Consider the following 21,968-nt stretch of genomic DNA (forward strand, 5'->3'; position numbering starts at 1 on the left):
TGTTTATTCTAATGAAGACATGTTTTAATTATACTTTTACAGCTCATGTGGTAGTCGTTATAGTATTGAAGACCAGTAGTGATAAATATCAATGTAATGGAGTATCATGTTAATGAATGATTTTCAAGACCATGGTGATGCAACTCCAACTCCAAATTTGTGCTTCATCTATTTCTATTACCATCCCCTCAGAGTGGTGATGGATGGTAATAAAATATTATGATAGAAACTTAAATAATAAAAAAAAAAAAAATCGAGTTGGATTAACATTATCTAGGCATTGGCAGCAACCGAACAAGCAGTTACTGTATATTCATATTCTGTCAAACTGATAACCAGGTGTAAGAAAAAAAAAAACCCTCAAGATTGCAAATTACACCACATTCAATCACTAAGATGCCCAAAAGTATTGCTCAATCAGTAAGACAACACACCAATATGTGAAAGATCAAACCAATTTTATTGGATGGATAAATAACATTTACATTAGGTAGAACCACAGGCGCTTGATTGCGGCTCAGACAATTTTCCAAATGAATATAGGGATTTAACTTTCCCTGAATAGCATATATGTTACTTGGGCTATGAGACTATGTTACAGATTTTCTTTCCTTTCTTTCCAAATAACAGCAGCTAGAAACTATGCAGATCTAGCTGTTTGCAACCCCCCGCCCCATCAAAAAAGAAAAAGTGAGAATAAAAGAGTAAACCTAATCATGTACTACCTACAAACACCACGAGACCTATCTAACTGCAAGTAACTGCCTGATAGCTTGACAAGGGAGCATTCAGCATATTTTTCTATCTTGCCTGCTTTTCTGCGTCTAAATTATGACGTCTCGTGCTCAAAGGTTGCCAAACGAGAGTCTGATAATACTGAAAACATTTGTGTGTCTACAAACAGCTGCAAAACCAAAGAGCATAAGCAAAGGATGTAATTAATTGTCAACATTAAATTTAATTTGACCTTTATAATGCCTGAAGAAGAGAGGCTAAACAATGACGGTTATGACAGAACTAAGAAGCCGAAGTGTATAAGATGCAAACTGATTTGATACAAGGGGCTCAAAAGGACAAACCTTAATGAATGGCCTGTCTCTGCTAGAAAAGGAATCAATAAAACTATCCTTTAGAAGTAGTGAGACCTGCAAGTACAACACGAGAATTAAGATCCTTGTTGCTATTTCATATTATAATTCAACCCTTTTGTTCACCCGCCTAACTGCATTAATTTAATAGAGTTTCACTCACTCGATCGTTGTTTGATTGTACACTGGTGATCGTATTGGACCTTAAATCTGCACACAAGGACTCCATGTATCTCTTCATGACGTCTACAAATCGTGTGGCAGCTTCAGCCTGCAAATTCATCTAGAAATTTAAAAAAGCCTGAAGAACAAGACACCAGTAGAGAGGTTTTCATTCTTGGAACCTTATGGACAAAGGTCATGTACTTGATATGGAGTAGCATGTTAAGTCGATGTGTTTACAAGAAAGGGCTTTAGAGCGGAAAATTCTAGGCAATTACATATGTATAGGGCATAAATCTAATCTTCTGTGCCTAAAGACATGCAGAACACTGAATACATGTAAAAAATGAAGCTAGAAAACACGATTCATAGGTTAGGTTCATATTCCCTCCAACCTTATACTCATCCCAATTAATAGGCCAAGGACTATGAATCTATGATATGAAAAAAGAACTGGAACTCCAACAAAGCCTATGTTGCCCATTTAAGAGATTTTTATCTTTAATTTAATAAAAAAAAATAATAAAGGAAGCAATTTATGAGAATTATTTTCCATCAAATTGGGGGAAATGAGCTCATAATGAACAATAAAAGCGGAAAATTCCCATAATACAGGGTTTTTTTTTTGAATTATTCTTTTTGCAAATTTGAGACAAGTCCCAAGTCTTATTTTGAGCCAGAAAAGAAATCAAGGCATTAGCTGGAGTTAACAGCTGGACGATGCTTCCCATGAACTTCTCCCTAGTATCAAATAAGAAAATCCTCAAGCTAAAGAATATTAAATTTGAAAAGCTATCATTAGGTTCCTGGCCTAAACTTAGCCCAACTAATGTTGTTTCAGGTTTATGTTAACCTAATTAATTAAAATAACTTGAAAAGTTTAATTCATGATAAATAAAGATCCACCAGCTCGATTAACCGGTACAAATCAAACAATGCAGAACGAATAGCATTCAGAGTGCTCTTAAAAAGCTTCTTTTAGTCTCCCTTTGCTAGCTCATCGCTTCTCATTATTGACACATCAGCAACTTAGGAGAGATTGTTTTAAACTAAACAGTAAAGTGTGGCCTGCTGCCTAGTCAGCGAAAATAACAGACCCAGACATGCATAACGGAGTTATTATTCACGCGCATAACGGGGTTACTGGTTTTGTGAGGGTTACTTGTATTTTTCAGAGGTTACTTGTATTTTTTTTACAGGGGTTACTAGTATTTTGTTTTTTTCAGGGGTTACTTGTATTTTTCAGAGGTTACTTGTATTTTTTTTCGGGGGTTACTTGTATTTTGTTTTTTAGGGGTTACTTGTATTTTTCAGAGGTTACTTGTATTTTTTTTCGGGGGTTACTTGTATTTTGTTTTTTAGGGGTTACTTGTATGGATTACTTATTCTGGGGTTACTTGTATTTTTCAAGGGTTACTTGTATTTTTTTTTTTTTCAGAGGTTACTTGTAAATATGGATTATTTATTCAAGGGTTACTTGTATTTTTCAAGGGTTACTTGTATTTTTTTTTTTCAGGGGTTACTTGTATGGATTACTTATTCCGGGGTTACTTGTATTTTTCAGGGGTTACTTGTATGGATTACCCGGGGTTACTTGTATTTTTTTTTTCAGAGGTTACTTGTAAGTATGGATTATTTATTCAAGGGTTACTTGTATTTTTCAGGGGTTACTTGTATTTTTTTTTTCAGGGGTCACTTGTATGGGTTAATTCAAGAGTTACTTATTCAAGGGTTACTTGTATGAGTTACTTATTCGAGGGTTACATATATGAGTTGTTTCAGGGGTTACTTGTATGAGTTACTTATTCAAGGGTTACTTATACCAAACCACTAACACCATACAAGTAACCCCTGACCAAAACCAGTAATACCATACAAGTAACCCCTGACCAAACCAGTAACACCCTACAAGTAATGACCAAATCAGTCGCACCCTACAAATATTCTACAATCTACTCTTATTACTATTGTTGTTTCTGTTGCTGAATTTTTGACGAAGAATGTTCGATCTAAGATTTCATGAAGGAAACAAGCTCACATTTCTCTGGTTCTCATAATTTCACTACTTCAAATGTTGTTGATGATCTTAAGGTTAATTGATTGCAAGTTTTCACAACAATTTGACACCCAATTTCTACAATTTCGGGATTTAATTGCAGCAATTTGGCAAAGAGGAGAGAGAAAATGGGTAGAGTAAAGATATGGTTGTTGGTGATGTGTGGTGTGGCTTGAAAAAGAAGCTGAGAAAATGGGTGGAGTAGAGATATGTTGTTGGTGATGTATGGTGTAGTTTGGCTTGGAGAACAAGTTAAGAAAAGAGGAGTGAGAAGACTAGTGCTATTTAAAAAAAATAAAAAAAAAAATAGAAATTGTCGCTGGCCACATACAAAAATTTGTGAACAACAAATGATTCTATTTAAAAAGATAATGTGGCAAGGTATAAAGGTACAAAAAGATAAGATAGAACACAAGACAAGATAAAAGATCCCCGGCATGTGTGTGTTTTCTATTATTACGGACCTTACATAAGTCAAAAGCAAAAATCATCTCTCTCGTAAAATAATTAAATAAAAAAAATACGAAGTATTATATATCAAAACCACACTAGCTATTTTAGAAAAAAAAGTGAAAGTACCTGCTCCTCACTGCACTTATATACAGGGTGCTTTTCAGCCATCATATAATGACCGGCCAATGCAGTATGAATTGGACGAAGTTCAGAATAGAGCTCCTTTCGTCGAGGAAGCAAGGGCAAGGAACACATTTTTACCTGCATCAACATATTTAAATGTGAAAAAGGACTCCCCATATCAGTGAAAAACTGACAACACTGACTCCCCATATCAGTGAAAAACTGACAACACTAGCATCAGTAGAATTGACAAGCATCATGGAATTGGGGATCAGAAGCTGGAATTTGGGATAGAGGATAGGAGTGTGCAGGGAAAAATTTTGTAGAAGAGTTCAATTTCAAAAGGTCCTTTTCAGAATCAATCCAATTGAGGTTGAGGTCCTTTCATTTCATCACCCCACCTTTCGTTATTAATTTCCTACAATGTTTGGCATTACTAAAAATTATAATTTACTCCGATTTGAGTTTTAGTTAATACATTTTTCAGCCAAACTACACAGGAGCTCTTTTCTTTCTATCAAATATTTTAGTTCCACCTGCAGCTTTTCACCCAACATATATAAACCCATAGATCATTCTTGCCACGAGTAAATGTTATAAACAAACAGCCCTAACAACAACATAAAAATTTTCATGGCTTACCAACATATATATTTTCATTCAGACACCATGACAAGCTTAACACAAATGTATATGTTAACATCTAAAAAAGAGTGCAAACCTGGTCCTTTGCCACATTAACAAGGACAAGATTAGAAGTCTTAATCTTCAAGTCTGCTGGTTTATTCTTTAGACCAACCTGCAAACAAAAATTAAATAGAGCTTCATCAGGATGACAATTAGCAATGCATCGATCCAGAAAATCAATAACCACACACGAAACTAACACTCTCACTTACAAGTCAATATATCAAATTCTTAAACAAACCCAAAATAAATATGGAGAGTATTGAAAGATGAGGCTTCCAAAGAAATAGGATGGCATTCTGTTCTGGCTTCCTAAGGATAGCAAGATTAGCAACCCATACCAAGGCAATAAATGTTTAGTTTTGTAAGGAGTGCAACACAAAGAGGAAAATTTGTCCCCATTTAGTAACTCTCAGAATCCTCAGTCACCTTAGCTCATAACGAAGCTAAATAAGTGGCTTTGTCCCATAATAATTGAAAGGTTCTGAAAATACCCCTGAGCTTTGCTTTAGCTACACAGACCGCATGACTGCCATAAAAGCATTGCTGTCACAACTTCTCTACAAGCCACAACCTTACAAAACCCTCAAAATCTGATCAGCAGCCAATCGCCCAATCCACAACCACTAAAGAAAAAAACCCAAGATTTTGCAAGCAAAACAAACAATCTCCTCTAGAGGTGACTTGCCATGTCACAATGTAGAAGTACATGTGAACATGACTCACTGGAAGCCCATCAAAGCATACAAATTTCTGATGGAAAAAACCTAAGCATGTCAGTAGCATTAATCCAATTCACTGCCAAAGACCACACAAAATCACTCTCTTTAAAAGGAACCCTCACCTTCTATATAAAGTTTGCTACCTAAAACACTGGAAATTGAGGGGGTTGAGTCGAGCCATTTACAGGTAAAGACCCTAACCATTCTCCAATCCAATAAAAATATTTAAAATATAAAAATAAAATAAAAACTCTGGACAATACACGAAATATTATACAAGAATAGTGTGCCGCTGCCAACCATGCTTGAAATTATCTCAGGAAAAAGCTAAGGAAACCCCCACAGAAAGGCACCAAACTGAAGTTAAGTGCGCCACAAATATCACTGCCTATAAATTATAGCTGAACATCCTACCATTTCGCTCTAGCCACAGAACTTAAATTACAGCTAGACATCCTGATTTTTTAAAATCAACTTCCCCTTATTCCCACTAAAACTTCAGTAACCTCCAATGCACCAAAATGGGTGATGAAGAAACCAGACCAGATCACAATGCACCACACACAGCCACCTTACAATGTTGAAAAAGATGGTTTCATATACAGCACTGTACACATTGTGTGCATGTATTTGTCCACAGATTGTTGTAACCCTACTTAAACATGTACTCACAATGGCTTTATCTTCCTAAGGACGATGGCTTTCCACAAAGTAAGCTACAGAACGAGAGGCAGGTGAAAACTTTTGGAAATGAGAATCGAAAGATGCACAGATCAAAATATAGGAAAAGTGACCTACACACAACTTCCTAAATCATCTCATAAACTCTGAGAGGAACAAAATTTTAACACACCCTAATGCTACTCTTGATGCTACTCTTGAGGGTTATATATATATATATATATATATATATATATATATATATATATATATATATATATATATATATATATATATATATATATATATATATATTACCCCTGCACTATTAGAAACTCAAAATTGAGTCATGATGAACAATACCATCTCAATATTAAAGCAAGACATTTAATATGCAATAGCGTCAGTAAGCAGGAAATTTAATGTGAAACAGACACATGAGTAAATACATCTAATGATAAAAGCAAGACAATGCAATAGTCATTATCAACAAACAAGCACCTTTTTTTGTAACTTGTGCACTCTAATGAAAATCCTGAAAAAGATGCATCAAGACTAATTTAAAAACTAGAATGTGAAGGCTAAATGCAACTGACTTACAATGTAAGGTACAGGAGCATCAAGAAAATCAAGCATCTTCACGGGGAGAATCTGCAGCAATGATAATATCAGAAAAAACAACAATTAGATGTGACCCACGACGCTTAGCACAATAAAATCATTAAATCACAATCTCATGACCTACATTAAGATGCTCTTGATATTATTACTTTTAGCAATCAACAATGGTTAGCTATAAAATGTCAGGATCTGAACAGCACTTGACTTTGCTTCATTTGTAGACAACATAGTTACATGACAGCTAAGGACATGAGATTATCTGCCTTAGCCCTCATCTACATACGGACACAGATTTCCCAAATTGTTTTTTTGTTCAAAGTTCACCAACTTCAATCCCATATATTTATTACTCCACAATAAATATGATAAAATTTCAGTTTGTGTGCCATTAATTACTCATATTTCATAATTGTCATATAAACATAACTAAACGCAAAGACACAGGAAATATAAATTTGAAGAGAAAGAATTGCCATAGAGTTTGAGAGGTTTTTGGGCCAAGTATTCTAATATCTGATACCATGCAATTTCTATTATATAAATATTTAATTAGTTTGGAATTAAATCATCTTGAGTTCCATTGTTATGAGATACTTGTCAATATATCTATCATGAAACATATGCACAACAGATGTTTCCCCTGCCCAACTCTTCTACCCTTGGACAAACATTGTGATCAAATATATGTGAACAGGGATAGATCAGATGCAGGAAGATGTTACGAAAACAAATAATTCCACTGTAAATCACAAAATGAAGTGAAATGGAAGGGTGATTTCCAAATATCAACCACTTACTGATAGAAATAGACTTTGCCACTCAAATGGACGAATCATAGGGATGATGGACAGCACTACAGCTGACAGAACACCCTGTAAAATTCAAATATAGCGGTGAGGAAGCAGTAACAGATAAACATCACATAATTAATAAAAAACACAAGAATATCAAAGAGCTAACTTCTTTGCGTTTACGTGATGTCTTAGATTTGTATGATACAAAATGTTGCATAACAGGTCCAGAGTAAATGAGTAACAGGGCAGATTAGTTTTTATATGCTCTCATTATCATTCATAAACGAAATTAAGATAGCACTGTCAATTTTTCATATCCCACAAATAACAGAAAGGTAATAAACTCCGAGCCAATGCTAAGCGATAAAAGCACTTGAGACATAGGACACACTTTGTACAGTGCTAGGAAACACGCTTCAAAACTCAAGAAGACACTTAACATCTCAGGATAAACCACACTAGCCAAGTAGCCATCTAAGAATCAAAAATTGTACTCTTGCCTAAATCCTTCTGTTATTTATCACCTTATATGATTTCCATAAACTACCAGCAATGTTTACAGTCAAATATACAATAGAAAGGTTCAGTAAAGGCCTGCCCTTAAAAGAGAGAGGGATACACTTTCAGGAAAACCCATTCAAGTTAACAAGTTGTTGCCCACACTCTATCTTACAAGCACCTCACTGGAGGTCTCTTCCCAGATTGCCCCACACAGCCACCCAGGAATTGACCAAATCCATAAAACCCTGAACGGTGGATCCAAAACAGGAAATGAGACTATAGTTTGCAATCAATACTCCAAAAAACCTTATTGCTACAAATATACTTCCTCCGTTTTTTAATAATTGCACCATTTTCCTTTCCGGGAAATTGCATATTAATTGCACCATTTCTTTATTTGGTATGTTTTATTCACTTTTTGCTTGTGTTCACACACAAAATACCGCAATTACCCTTGTTCACATGTTATAACAACAATTATACCCAACTTTTTCTCACTTATTTGTTTTTTGATTTTTTTGTAAATTACCACCCCAAAATGTACCATGTATTGAAATAACCACCCATTTTTTTTGAAATTAAAAATAACCACCCATATTTTACAAAAAATGTAGGTTTTACCACCCGACCTATACTCCGACCAGTTTTTCGAGCATGGGCCCCACATAACGGCTGTTTTTTATTTTTATAGAAGTTGTTTCTCGATTTATTTCCTCCCTTCTTTCACAAACTACTCCCAAACTTAAAATTCTTCATTTTTTCCACAAATTCTACCAATTTTTACTCCAAGTTTTGCAAATTGACAAGCGAATCCTTTGAAGTACGCACTTAAATTTTTTTACACCAATTTGTACAGCAAGGTAATTGAAGATCACACTTAATTTTTATTTTTATTTTTTTAGTTATTTTGCATGTTTAATGCAGTAGAATTCAAGTTATACGATATTTTTTGTTTGGAATGTGTTTTATTAGGAATTTAATGATGTAATCGTTGTTTGATTCATTCAATTTAACTTGAATTGAAAATAGGGTTCTTCATAATGAAATTGTGGGGCACATGATCGAAAAACTGGCCGGAGTATAGGTAGGGGTGGTAAAACCTACACTTTTGTAAAATATGGGTGGTTATATTTAATTTCAACAAAAATGGGTGGTTATTTCAACACATGTTAAATTTTAGGGTGATAATTTACGAAAAATCCTTGTATTTCACATGGGCACATATGACATTCTCCATTTTTTACACTTTTCCTTAAATCTTGTGCCCATACAAAACGGTGCTTTTAAAAAAAAAAAGGGATGAAGTGTAATGGTAGAACAGTGATTAAAGTTCTCTAGCGTCAGTGTGGAGAAATGATGTAGATCGCTCTAGGCACTGAACTCGTCTCTTTTCAAGTTTTCAGAAAAAGGAAGTCTATTCCCCTTCATTTAACCCTTCCAGTACAAAGCCTGGATAGATTCTCAATTTCTCATTTCACTACATAAGCTATTCTAGAAATCCTGAAACTATGTATTATACTTCCTCCATAATTAATTAAATGATCCACTTCCCTTTTGCGGCCATAGTTAAATAATACTCTTTTTTTCTTATCTAAAAACAATATATTCTCCTTTCATAACAAAATCCTAATCAGTAAGGTTGCTTACAATTTCCTAAGTTGCACGATAGCATTCAAAGTTTCAAGACCAAGTGAGCCAAGAATCAAGATACAAACCAGTAGAGCTAGACTTTTGCAAAATCAGGTTAATGATTGGACACCACTCATTAAAGGCACTTCAATGGACCCCAAAATAAAGGGGACAATGTAGGGAAATCAGAAAGGTTTTATTCTCAAACAAATAAAAACTATAAAATAGAATTTACAAATATAATTTACCAGATTAGATCCATATACAACCACTTGTTTTTCCAACAATACTCCAGTAAGCAAAGCCAAGATCTGAAAGACAGATTGTAGATGGTGAGATTTATGGATAAAGCAATAAAAGGTATCAGTATGTCAAAAAAAATATAGGCATTCTAAAAAAAATATAAGATAAAAATAAAAAATAAATAAATACCAATATACAGCCAGAGAAATACAATGCGCGACAGAAAAAGATGTCCATAAATTTATTTTTAAAAAAAAGCAACAAAATTTTAGTTTTTATATAATAATCAATAGAAACATCAAAAATAAAAATCCAGGCAGATTAAAAATTGCCAGGTTAAAATATAAACAAAATGAGAGCAAGGAGGGAGATGCTATTTCTATGCAAAATAATAAAAATATTTGAAATTTCCTTATCACTTGCTTTATCACTTGTTAAATAGTGTATTAATTAGAACAAAATCTTTTATGTAACTATTACTCATCTATACATAAATCTCTACATGAGAGTTCATTTGGTCTCTCATTATAAATGGAATCTTCTAGATCGTTGTAATACAGACAAATAATATAATGAATGAAGCATGGGATAGTTATACAGAACTTATCACTTTAATTTATCAAACAAAGCCCTCCAAGCGAGGATAAGTCAGCATATACATACACTATCAAGAGAAAGCACTCGACAAATGGTTGCAGTGGTCCAAACAGATAATGCAACAGCTTCCTCTGCAGCTGCTAATCTTGCATTGGCCTGAAGTCACAACAACACTAAGACAAACAATCCTTGATATAAGCTACTCCTGACTATAAAGTAGAGCCATAAAAAAGCATACCTCAGCAGATTTAACTGGATCACACAACTCTATGTCTAACGAAACTTCATCTATACCAAGATCAGAATCGGAACAGCGTCTGTACTGGATGGCCTGCAGGTGCTCAAGTGGCTGAAAAACTACTTCATTCCCCCGTGAAGGAATAGGAAGAGAGCCATAAGTGCAAACTATCTGTAGCAAATCATTCTTATTCTCCTGTAAGACAACATACAACAGATCAAACTTCTTTTAAACAACAAAGGACAACTGCCACAGATTACAAGTAAAGGTCTTCATTTAGAAAATGAAGAAGGTAAACAAACCTTAGCCCATTCCATACTCATGAAATCGCCTGAGTAATCACTATCCTGGTTTGAAAAACAATCATCTTCATCCATGCTTCTCACTGAACTGTCAAAACAGACCAGTATGATTATAGATTGTGCTGAATTTATGGCAATTTTACCACAGCGGGTATGCATGCAAGGACTAAAAACACGATGCAAGAGAGACCTTGGGAGGTACATGAATGTTATCAGGACAACCTGGCTTATAGTATCTAACTCAATATTACAGTGTAAGCTGGTATACCTGTACAAAGACAGAGAGCTATTGCTTCTCTCCAGCTTCAGATTGTCAGCCTGGGATGACAAGATAGCCTCAGGTGAGCAAGTACCATTTTCGTAATTCTCTAATGGTCTAGTAAAACCATTAGCACAGCATTCAGATGCATCAGAAGCAAGATCATCAGAATCTTGTAAATTTCTTTTCCCCTCCTGGTCTATCTCTTTAGAAGGACCAAAATCTGAGGCCTCGCTCGCATTTGATGGAGATAGAGTTTCCCCAATTTTCAAAGACGCAGATGAGATCTCATCTTCAGTTATAATACCAGCAGCAGCAGCAGTGAGGGCTATTGCACTATCAACAGGAATCGCTGATGACATCCACTCTGTTTCCTTACTAGGTGAGTCAAGATTTCCATACAGTCCCCTTGAAGGGGAGGGGGAAGGAGAGTAGCCACAAAGACTCATTTCATTAATAAACTGTGTTATACGATTCAAACGCTCCTGTGAAATTATACTGCCATAAAAGACAAAGAATTCAATTGCATAAACTGGACAAGCAAAATGCATAGAAAAGAACATGGAAGGTGAAATTGTTCTCAATTTTCACATTCAGAAACCAACAGAGTCCAGTAGATATATCCTAACCTGTTGAGCATCTCGTAGTGCAGCTCGAAGAAAGGAACTCTAGTAAGCAAACAGTAGCAGCGGGGTGCGGAGACCAGAAACCGGCTGCCTCCAACAGATGGATTACACAGGGGTGATGAAGAACCCAGGATGGCAGGTAGCCTCTGAACAATTTCTGGTACATGCAGGCAAACACCATATAGTGTTCCATTATCTGCAGCCTAATTCAAGATAAGATAACTCAGTATCGAAACACACACACACACACACACACACACACAAGGTTCAGAAGAATAAGCAATATATAATAAAAGCTCAGTATGGAATAATAATACTGGAGGTGCTCACATTCAAATTTAATGAAATGGTAACTGCATACAAGATCTTAAACACAATATAACAAAAAAAATATTTCAATTGGTACAGCTTTACCATAATATTAACACTTTTCAACCTCGTATTTGGTTCATCAGGCAAGCAAGTATAAGAAAACCAACAGAATTTTGAGTTCATTTGTGGCGAAGACAAACCAATGCTATAGCTTGTCAGCTAATAATTTCAATTAAGCCGTGTCGTTATACAGTTGAAAGTTGTGAAACCTTATTGGAAATCCTGTTTATGAATGTTAGTTGTATTTCTCTGGAAACAAAAAAAAAAAAAAAAAAAAAAAAAAAACTGTCACCATATTTTGCAGCTTCTCATTAACAGATTCAAGCCCCATTTGTGAAGTAATATGAATAAACAAGGCATGACACGATGGTATCCTGTTAAATTACTATAATCGCCATTTTTCAGATCATTGCTTCACAAGTAATATTATTATTGATCAAGCATACATACGATGACGCTTTAAATTATTTGGTGGGAGGGGAGGGGGGGTTAAGATAATGATATATTCAATTTCCAAGTTGTAAATTGCATTGTACTTTAACTAGAAACAACTCTGCAAACACGTCTTACTTCAGACTGTAATGGTTTACCTTCAATGAGAAAACAAATGCCAAATCATCTCTACCCATATGCTCCTGAAAAATTTAAATATTAAAATTAGCTAGGATAGATTTTCTATGGTGTATAACATAAACAGTTGCAAATACAATATAAATTAACGTTAAACAAGCATAAATCAAGTTGTAATTCTATCAGCCATCACACCAATTACCACAGTAAGCCTTTGTGGCCATTTTAAAGCAAAATGTGCAAGCATTAAATTTTAGTACTAAATAATGTAGCCAATTATTTTGCGATCTTTAACATGGTGATATTCCTAAGGCTTAAATGGTAACTTCCAATGGTGGGAAAAAAGTAATCTATCTGAAGGCACAGTTTTATTTTCATGCAATTCTCATTGCAAGCTAATGAGATGGTTGGTAATGCTAAGCATTGAGGTATGGATGTGTAATTTATTTTGTATCAAAGTAAACTAGAGGGTTAGGTGGTCATTCATATAAGGCAATTGGTTTTCATTATAATCAGAGTACGTGGAACAAGGATTTAGTTTTTACCTATAAATCTTAGTAGTGGCCAAGGAGGTTATAAGGACAAAATGAGAAAGGTGATGGGTTGGTGACTAAAGGTAAAGATAGGATACTGTGTCATGACTGTCATCACCCATCTGAATATTTTCATTCCATTAAAATATCAAAATTCATAAATATTCTCTCCATTTAACAAGAATATATGAATATTCCAATGAAGAAATACAATTTGCTAGGATAAGAGGGAATGGAGAGAAAGAAAGGGGAAGAAACAAGGGAAGAGGGGTACACGTTCCCTTGTTTGGATAAGAGGTCGTGGGTAGAAAGGAGAGGAATAGGGAGGGATCCATTTTCCCTTCCTCCTAAATAAACACAATCCCTCCGAAATTGGAAAGATTTAAAGGAATAATAAAGTTCCACTTCCTCCTACCTTACTTTTCCCCTCCCCATCCTTCTCTTTCCCTCATTTTCTTTTGCCTTCTAGATATCTAAATAAAGTGATAGTCTTCAGAACTAACAATTTTATGAAGAGATAGGCTATTTTTTTATTGCACAATGATTGTGGCATACTGGCAATATCCCCTTTAGATTACTCATGAATTGAGTGATAAAGAATAACAAGAACCCATGAAATGGTGTGACAAAATGGCAGATATTAAATCTTCCTACTCAAGCCCATGGATGTTGGTAACCCAAGCATATTCTATATTTTTCCCCAATGGCTAGATTTTAAATGAGTTAGCAGGTTAAATTAGGTCATAATAGAAGTCTCTGTGGACAAAAGAGTATTCTCTTTTCACATTTGTCCTTCATCTTCACCATCTTTGAATTTTCATAAAGCCCCCTTCATAGCCCAACAAAAAGAAGGATCATACTTTATCAAGCAATTTCATGAGAAATAAGAGTAGAAGAGAGATGGACTCGTTGATATGGTGGGGACTTTGTTTTCCTAGTAATAGCATATTGGGCAATTTGTATGGCATTTATTCATTGGTAACATCTCCAATCATTTACAACAATCTCAAACATGCAACACCCTTTCCCTTTGGCCACTTACAATTGGAATAGAATTGGAATAGAAACTGTCAAAGAGGAGACCTTTGCATGAACAACATATTCGTAGTTCGTACAGGCTACACTAGTGATAAAATGCAGAATCAACAACCCTCAGATGCACTTCCCCAGACGTCTGTCTCCTGTGCTTACATGGCTATGAGCCTGGGAGTCACCTCTTTTGCATATCAAAGTGGTTAAAGTCCTCAGGAAGAGACTAACTGCAATCACAGGTGCTGAGTGCATTTATTCACCTTTTTTACAATAATTCTACTGTATTTAAAGGCCACCTATGTTATAATTCAAAATTTTGGTTATTTGAGGTTAGAAATGAGAAAAAAAACAGAAGGCAAATTTAACCTAAGTTCCACACATAAGAATGGGTCCTCAAATAGCAAGGCTAATGGGGATTTTACAGGTGACATTGTTTAAACTTCATTTCACGAAATAATAAAAGAAAGATTGTGTAACTTATAAAATGTAAAATCTACAAGAAATAATATATATTCAGCAATAACCAATTAACCATTAGCCCTTGGAGGCTTGGAGTATAAATGAGTGCATGAGATACCAATTTTCAGTAACAAAATAGCAAGAAATACAGAATCTACCTGCCCATAAACAAGTGAATTCAAATCGCTCAGGGATGGACTTCTCTCCATTAGCCGAGCCTGTAGTTTAACAAACAAACATATATTACAAAAGACACACCAATCAATTACATTAAACTAAAGGCGAAACTTAGAAGGACACTTGGCAACATAAAATAAAAAGTTTTCCCTCCAAAATAATTTACTAAAAAAACTTATCTTTACATAAAAATAAGGTTTGTATCTAAATTATGACTTTTGATTTGTACAAAATCTAAAATAAACTTTTTTTAAATATCAAATTGCTCATTATAAGTATTACATACTTAATTATTTTCTTTCACATATATTTCATACTTTTTTTTTTTTGAAACATTATATTTCATACTTTTTAATACCGAGTCTATTTCATACTTTTTTTTTTGGTAAAATCTACAATCAATACAATTATTTGACAATTGTGCGTTGCAAAGGGTTTAATCTAGTACTAAATAAAAGGCAAAGGAAATTCCCATATCAGTACAAGATACACCAGAAAAGCTTAGAATTAGAAGTCATAGTGACTTTCAAATCGTGACACTATGATGAATTGATGATGATAGCAAAAGAAAAAATTAATAAAAAAAATTATCATACAACATCATGAAGAAAACAAATCTAAGGTCGCTAAACAAAATTTAATGCTCAACAGAACTACAGATGAAGGTGATATTCAGCTCCAAATCACAGTGCCAACAATTCAATCTAGCAAGAAGAATAGTGTTGGGCTTGTTGCCTTCCTGCAATGACATTCTCATATGCCTAGTGAAATGGAAACCACACTAACCTCTAAGACCAGGTATCCATCTTCTAATCATTTATATCCCTCAGCAAACTACCCAAAACTCTACTTCATATTGAAATTCTAGAAGCACTTGAATTATAATATCAATAGACATTAAGCTATTGGATCTTTCAGAAACATACCATAAAATTTTCTGTCTAAGAAAGCATTTAAAGTACAAAAAATTTAGGCAATAGCAAATAAAACTATAACATGGCGTCCTTTAAGGGCAATGTTGATAAGATCATAGGTCAAGAGTGAGCTATATTCAACTTGTTTTAAGACTTTAGTTCAGAGGTCAAAGATAACTGGTTCATAAACAAGTATCAAAATCATTAGATGACTAATTATAGCAAAGTTTTAATTAAAATACTGTATAAAATCAATAAAAGGAAACTACTTTCATAGAGAAGCATACTGCAAGTCTGATACAATATTCTAAGCAAAACTAAAGGTCTAAAGGTTACGTTTCATGAAACCAAACAACTTGCACTAATTCTGACACAAATAACTCAAATGCAAAATCAAAATATTAATCATGAGTTGCATGAAAACCTTGACACCTCCGGGGAAAGTAAATGCACATAAATCCTTAACACGCATAGGCAGTCTCTTCCCATGTGGATATTTAAAAATTATCTGCACGCAAAAAGTACATCATTACATACAATCACAATCATGAGTTAAACAAGTCCATGCAAATTCAAAAAATGTAGCTTGGAGTCTCGGACTAGCATTGTCCCAATATTATCCCTAATTATTTTTTTTTTTATATATATATATATATATATATATGTAGACCTTGAATACTCTACAAGAATAAGAAATGATACATATAATTATTCAGGATCAAACCTGAGGATCCAGCACGGGAGATGAGGGACCACGATAATTCAAGGATCTTCCATCCAATTCTTCTGATTTAGCCACTCCTGCCTCCCACCTTTTCTTTCTAGCAAAGGCATCCTCGACAGCTTCAAGATTAGCATCAGGATGTAGACCTGTAACTATGAAGTGTTCAAATAATGAAGTGGGCTCCTGATATTGGGTACGATCCTGTGGAAGCCACACGGTGCAAGTTATTTAAGATCAAATGAAAAAGTACGATTAAAAAATACGTCGATGAACAGCATAAGAGAAATACAGAAAAGTGAAAACACTGTTGACTACCACCCTGACCTTCCCCCTACACACCATGAAAGTGGAAGGAACAACCTAGAGCTAAGGACAAAAACATCAAGCTAGCAGCATACTTAGTTTTTCAACCTTGCTGACCCTATGAGCAAATCATTTTATCTTTAACAACTTTCAATCAATACAAGAAAGCAGCATTCCCGTCATAAACTATATGCCCAGAAAAACTTTGCCTTTACTATGGCTAATTCATATTATTTCATATAGAAAAGTAAAAAATTCAAGAGGTATATTGAAAACCAATAATAATAAAAAGAGCCATCCCTTTCACCGGATACATCTCCAACGAGTCCAGTACTCACCTATGCTACTTGCACCAACACAGCTCATGTAAACTCAAGATAGAGAAAATTAGACATAAGCAGACTCAGATTCAGACACATGCAACAAATCTCAGATATAATATTGATTGCAAATTTATCTCTTGATCTCCTTCTATGAAGCTAACCTATAAAGCTTCGCCTCAAATGTCATCAGGTTGATCACAAATGATAATTGAGATGTAAATGAACAAGTTGTTATAAACAGGTAATACCCACAATATCACACCACCACGCACCACGCACCACCCCCCATTCCAACACACTCATCAAAATTTCATGCCCTAATACCACCTAAATTAGTGATGACTGATGAATTATACCGAAACCATCTAAATTAAGTACTTGGTGGTGCAGTTGAGGTAAATATAAGACCTCAGGTCAAAACCGAACACCAAGCACTCTAATTTTGCTGAATTACTCACGCCAGCAACATAAACAAAAAAGCTTAGAGTGGTTTTCGTGGTGGATTTGGGTCGTTGGAGCTGTGGGAAAGGATGAATTTACAGCTGATAGTTGAATGTGATCGAGGATATACTTGGTGACGGTGGTACAAAGGTGGAGGTTGTGGTTGTAACTGTTGGCTAGAGAGAATGGAGAGGACCGGTAAAGACTGAAGAGAGAGAGGGGAAATAAAGATGGGGCATGGGAGTTGGTAATAAAATGAAATTATGATGGACACTATGATATTTTTCCATAATATATTTACCAACTAGGGAAATGGTGCTACTTTTTTGATACTTTTGTTTTTAATGGTGCAATTATCTACAAATGGGGGAAGTATAACATAGCAAAAGATAAGCACAAGACTAACTAAATCATAATTCATGTCAACATCTTGTAGTCAGTCTAATAAGCCAGGAACAGCCTCATGACACTGATGACAGAATGAATCCAGTGGTAATTGCAGGAAGAGGAGGAGGTGGGGTGGGGGCTAATGTGGTAAACACTAAATACTAAACAGTCCCCATGAAAAAGAGTGGTTTTGCGGTAGGGACTCTAGGGAGTGACAAATCAATCAATCAGCTCTGCTCATTGCTCAATGAACGACTCAAAGTTTGAAGCAAATCCAAAGGAATCAACTATGCATGGGAGAGAAAAGAAAAAAAAAACATGGGAAACATAATTACAGACTATACTACTATAGGTTGTTGAGGATAAGAAAAGGCCAACAACTTGCACAAAACTTTGTCGGACTCCAATACGTGTAATCTCATATACCTAAGTCAACAAATTCTGTCTTCCAATTCAGCCCAAAAGGGTTATTCTCATCTTTCGATTTCAAGGTCTGTGGACATACCAGTAATGTTAAACAAGAAAAGCTATCAGATAATAATTTGAATCTAAGCTATTCTATTCAAGCTCAACACAAATGTTACACATTACAATATGTGGCTGAAGTAAGCAAGGACAAATTGTGAGCTTTGAATCCAAGAAAGCTCATCAAAACTGAAAAGATGACGCCTCTTTTTTCTGGCCAAGCAGAAAGATTAATTGAAACCGTGCAAGACTGTCACAAGTGGTACTAATTCTTATTTCAGCAAATGTGAAAGTTGAATTTGGAAAGATATAAAGATGCAACTTCAAGATGAAGAGAAACAAAGCAAGGCTTCTAAGTTGAAGAAAGAGAGAGGGGACAGCATTATATTCAGATGACAGATACATTGAAATCCTTTTAGAAAACGTGCTACAAGATAGAACTTTCATGAGATATAGGATACAGCAACCTTCAAGGGATTTTGAGTCTTCAAAAAACCAACAATGCAGACACAAGAAGCCAGACTTTCATGTTATTAAAAGCTAATGTTAGTTAGCAGCAATTACAATACTTCAAATATGGAAATGGACACCCAATTACAATTTACAAGGACCATCCACAAGAAAAAGGACTCCAAAGCAAACATGTAATATGACAATATAAACTTATAAATACTAATAATATAGACCTTAAATTTCCCTGTCGAAATTCATAAAACATCAACCTGAAATCAAATTCAATTGAAAATGCACAACACAAAAACTTTTTTATAAGTCACTAAAACTAAATTAATTTCTAGCATAATCATCTGCACCAATAATAATCTGTCATACAGCTCATACCATAATTTACAGATATTAGCCTAAACTAAATGGGTATTCTTGCTTTCAGAATAAGCTCATTATAGCAACTAGTCCACCATAAATGCTCTTAGATCCTAAGTGGTCACGGACTTATTGAAATGCAGCGTGAATAAAAATGGGCAAGAGTCATATATACTTGCGAAATAAAAATCAAGTGTGGTAACCCCATTGATTGAGTCCCCACCTGTGGTTCAATTTTCTTCGACCTCAAATTGACAGCTGGTATGGAAATATAGAGTGGTTTCATTCTTTAGACCTCGGTTTCCAATCTTTGACCCTTACCCTCCCATTTGGAGCAAAATCTTTAGAGTCTACACCTATTTAGTTCCCTCTTCAAAGAAAAGCCTCATATATTGCATCACATAGCAACCATATCTATTTTATAAAGCAAATAATTATCATATACATACAGAAAGACTTTTCATATAATAAAAATTATTATACAGTATAAACATACTTGGGTATGAAGTTGATACCACTGGCGTTTCTGGTTTGCCAGCACCTCAGGATTGAAACTAAACTTTCCATTTTCGTACTGTGTATTCCCACCCCACCGCCAAGCTTTTGATATCTGAGACTTCAAGTTTTGGAAACTATTACTTCGCCGATGTGTATGGTTTACAACTTCACTCTGACTTCGTTTGTGCCCCGTCCAAACTGGTGATGTGTTTGCACTACTCAGGTATTCATTTGCCACCCTAACTGCCTCCTCAGATATCTGGTGCAAAACCCACAGCGGCGAAGATGGTCGTTCCTCAGGTACATCAACATCCCCTTTTAACTCCATTTCACTAAAATCTTAGCTCATCCTACGTCATTCATGTACCAAATTCTTCATCACTACCATATCAGTTGGCAAAACCCAATACCATTAAAATCAGCAAATCGAAATCTCCCCCTCTTCAGATTATACCAAACCAAAATCAACAATTCTATGATTTATAGCAGCCCAATTCTGCAATAAACAGACCCACCAAATTAAAAAAGCCGATTCGCTTTCGAGTATCTCCAATGATCCTTCAACCCAATCACTGCTCAAACAGAAATTGGACACAAACTTTTACAAAAAATTGTATACAAAAAAGTTTGTACTTCCTTTTGTAACTTTCACGATCAAATTTCCTGTATGTCAAAGATTAAAAATAACATTGAAATCAACATAACCCAGAAAATTAAAAATTAACTATATACAAAAACTAATAAAAATCCAATCAAACATCCATATATCTAGTCATTTTCTACATACCCATATGAGGAAATCAAGACATTTAACTTTTCAAAGCAATAAATTTAAATAACATGAACAAAAATTGCAAAGGGTACAAAATATTTTATGAAATTAATCACTAAAATCAACAAATATTACAGCATATACAACACCCGCCAAATGAAGAAACAAAAAAAAAAAACTGCCCAGGAAAAAAATTAACAAAAATGGAAAGTTTAAATTGACATACCTTTTTGAAGTTTACTAGGGTTAAGGATTATTGAACAAAGATTCAGTTCAGATAGGAAGAAAAACTAGGAAAAAAGTAAGGAGAGAAAAAAAGAAAGAGGGAAGGAGGTAATGGAAAGGTCGACAAAAATGGAAGGATGTAATAAGCATAGAAAGGTCAAGACTTCAACTTCAGCAATTGAGAACTTTTTTATTATTATTATTATTATTAGTGTCCTCTATTTTTATTTCGACAATAAGTCACGAAAGATAATGATGTAATCGTTTAAGACAGAATACGATATTAAGCTTTTAATTACTATCATTTAGGAACAATAAGATAATGATAAGAGTTTGTTGTTGGTAGACCTTTTGAAATTGAGAGAATGTTGTTTTGTGAATAATGGTGATCAAATGGGACCCACAAGAACCAATGTTGAACTTGGTCACTTGGAATATGGATGGCCACGTTGGAAAATCATACGAGTAATTATTTTAGATATTAGGATATTTTGGATAAAAAAATTTGTTGTTGATGATGGTAATTGGTAGCTGGTATTGTTGTACTAGTTGCTAAATTTGGTTAATTTTTGGTACTAAAAAGTTGGATTTAGGTGTTATTAGAATATGAAAGTCATTTTCTATGTCTAAAAAGGGTTACCTTTTGGTTCAAATATTGACAACTTTGATTATCTAATCTTAGGTTTTTACTATTGTTGTTCCTTTAAGTTATATAGTGTATACATGAAAATTATGACATACACAATTTTAACTAAAGGAAAAGGAAACTAGGCAAAATTCAAAGGCACATTTCAAAAAAGGATAATTTTATTTTAAGGAATGAAGCGAAAAGCAAATTAATATGCTACCGAATATGATGCGACATAACAAGTGATATTTATGTAATTTATATGATATGATTAGTATTTTTTCAACGATTTGTTTAATATGCAAATGTAATGGCGGTGATGTTTTTATTTTATTTTATTTGGTATTTCGAGATCTACAAGGACGTATGATGACAATTGGTTCCAATATATCTTGAAATCAGAAGGAAAACTCTAACCACTTGAGCTGATTTTTCACTCTTAATAAAGATGATGTATGATGGTAATATATACGAGTATATTCTCAATTTAATTTTAGAAATGAGCCTAATGTATGTCCATGTCATGGTGTCAATGCAATCATGTCTTTTCAATAATTCATAT

General features: G+C 34.4%; 1 protein-coding gene across 1 annotated transcript; it reads right to left on the bottom strand.

Annotated features, from left to right (window-relative positions):
* Positions 1-439: 439 nt before the first annotated feature.
* On the bottom strand, positions 440-20,950 carry LOC145624155 (uncharacterized). The gene is made up of 19 exons (XM_081677123.1): positions 20,780-20,950; positions 19,780-20,444; positions 16,543-16,743; positions 16,243-16,326; positions 14,886-14,945; positions 12,724-12,768; positions 11,765-11,964; positions 11,145-11,633; positions 10,877-10,964; positions 10,575-10,769; positions 10,403-10,492; positions 9,745-9,807; positions 7,370-7,444; positions 6,552-6,602; positions 4,604-4,681; positions 3,886-4,020; positions 1,252-1,359; positions 1,080-1,145; positions 440-904 (listed from the first exon to the last, which is right to left on the bottom strand). The coding sequence occupies exons 2-19, from the start codon at positions 20,107-20,109 to the stop codon at positions 830-832; spliced, it is 2,433 nt and encodes an 810-aa protein (XP_081533249.1). The 5' UTR covers positions 20,110-20,444; positions 20,780-20,950; the 3' UTR covers positions 440-829.
* Positions 20,951-21,968: the final 1,018 nt, after the last annotated feature.

The sequence above is a fragment of the Chenopodium album genome, chromosome 3 (genome assembly GCF_948465745.1).
Source record: "Chenopodium album chromosome 3, dcCheAlbu1.1, whole genome shotgun sequence".
NCBI classification, from domain to species: domain Eukaryota; kingdom Viridiplantae; phylum Streptophyta; class Magnoliopsida; order Caryophyllales; family Amaranthaceae; genus Chenopodium; species Chenopodium album.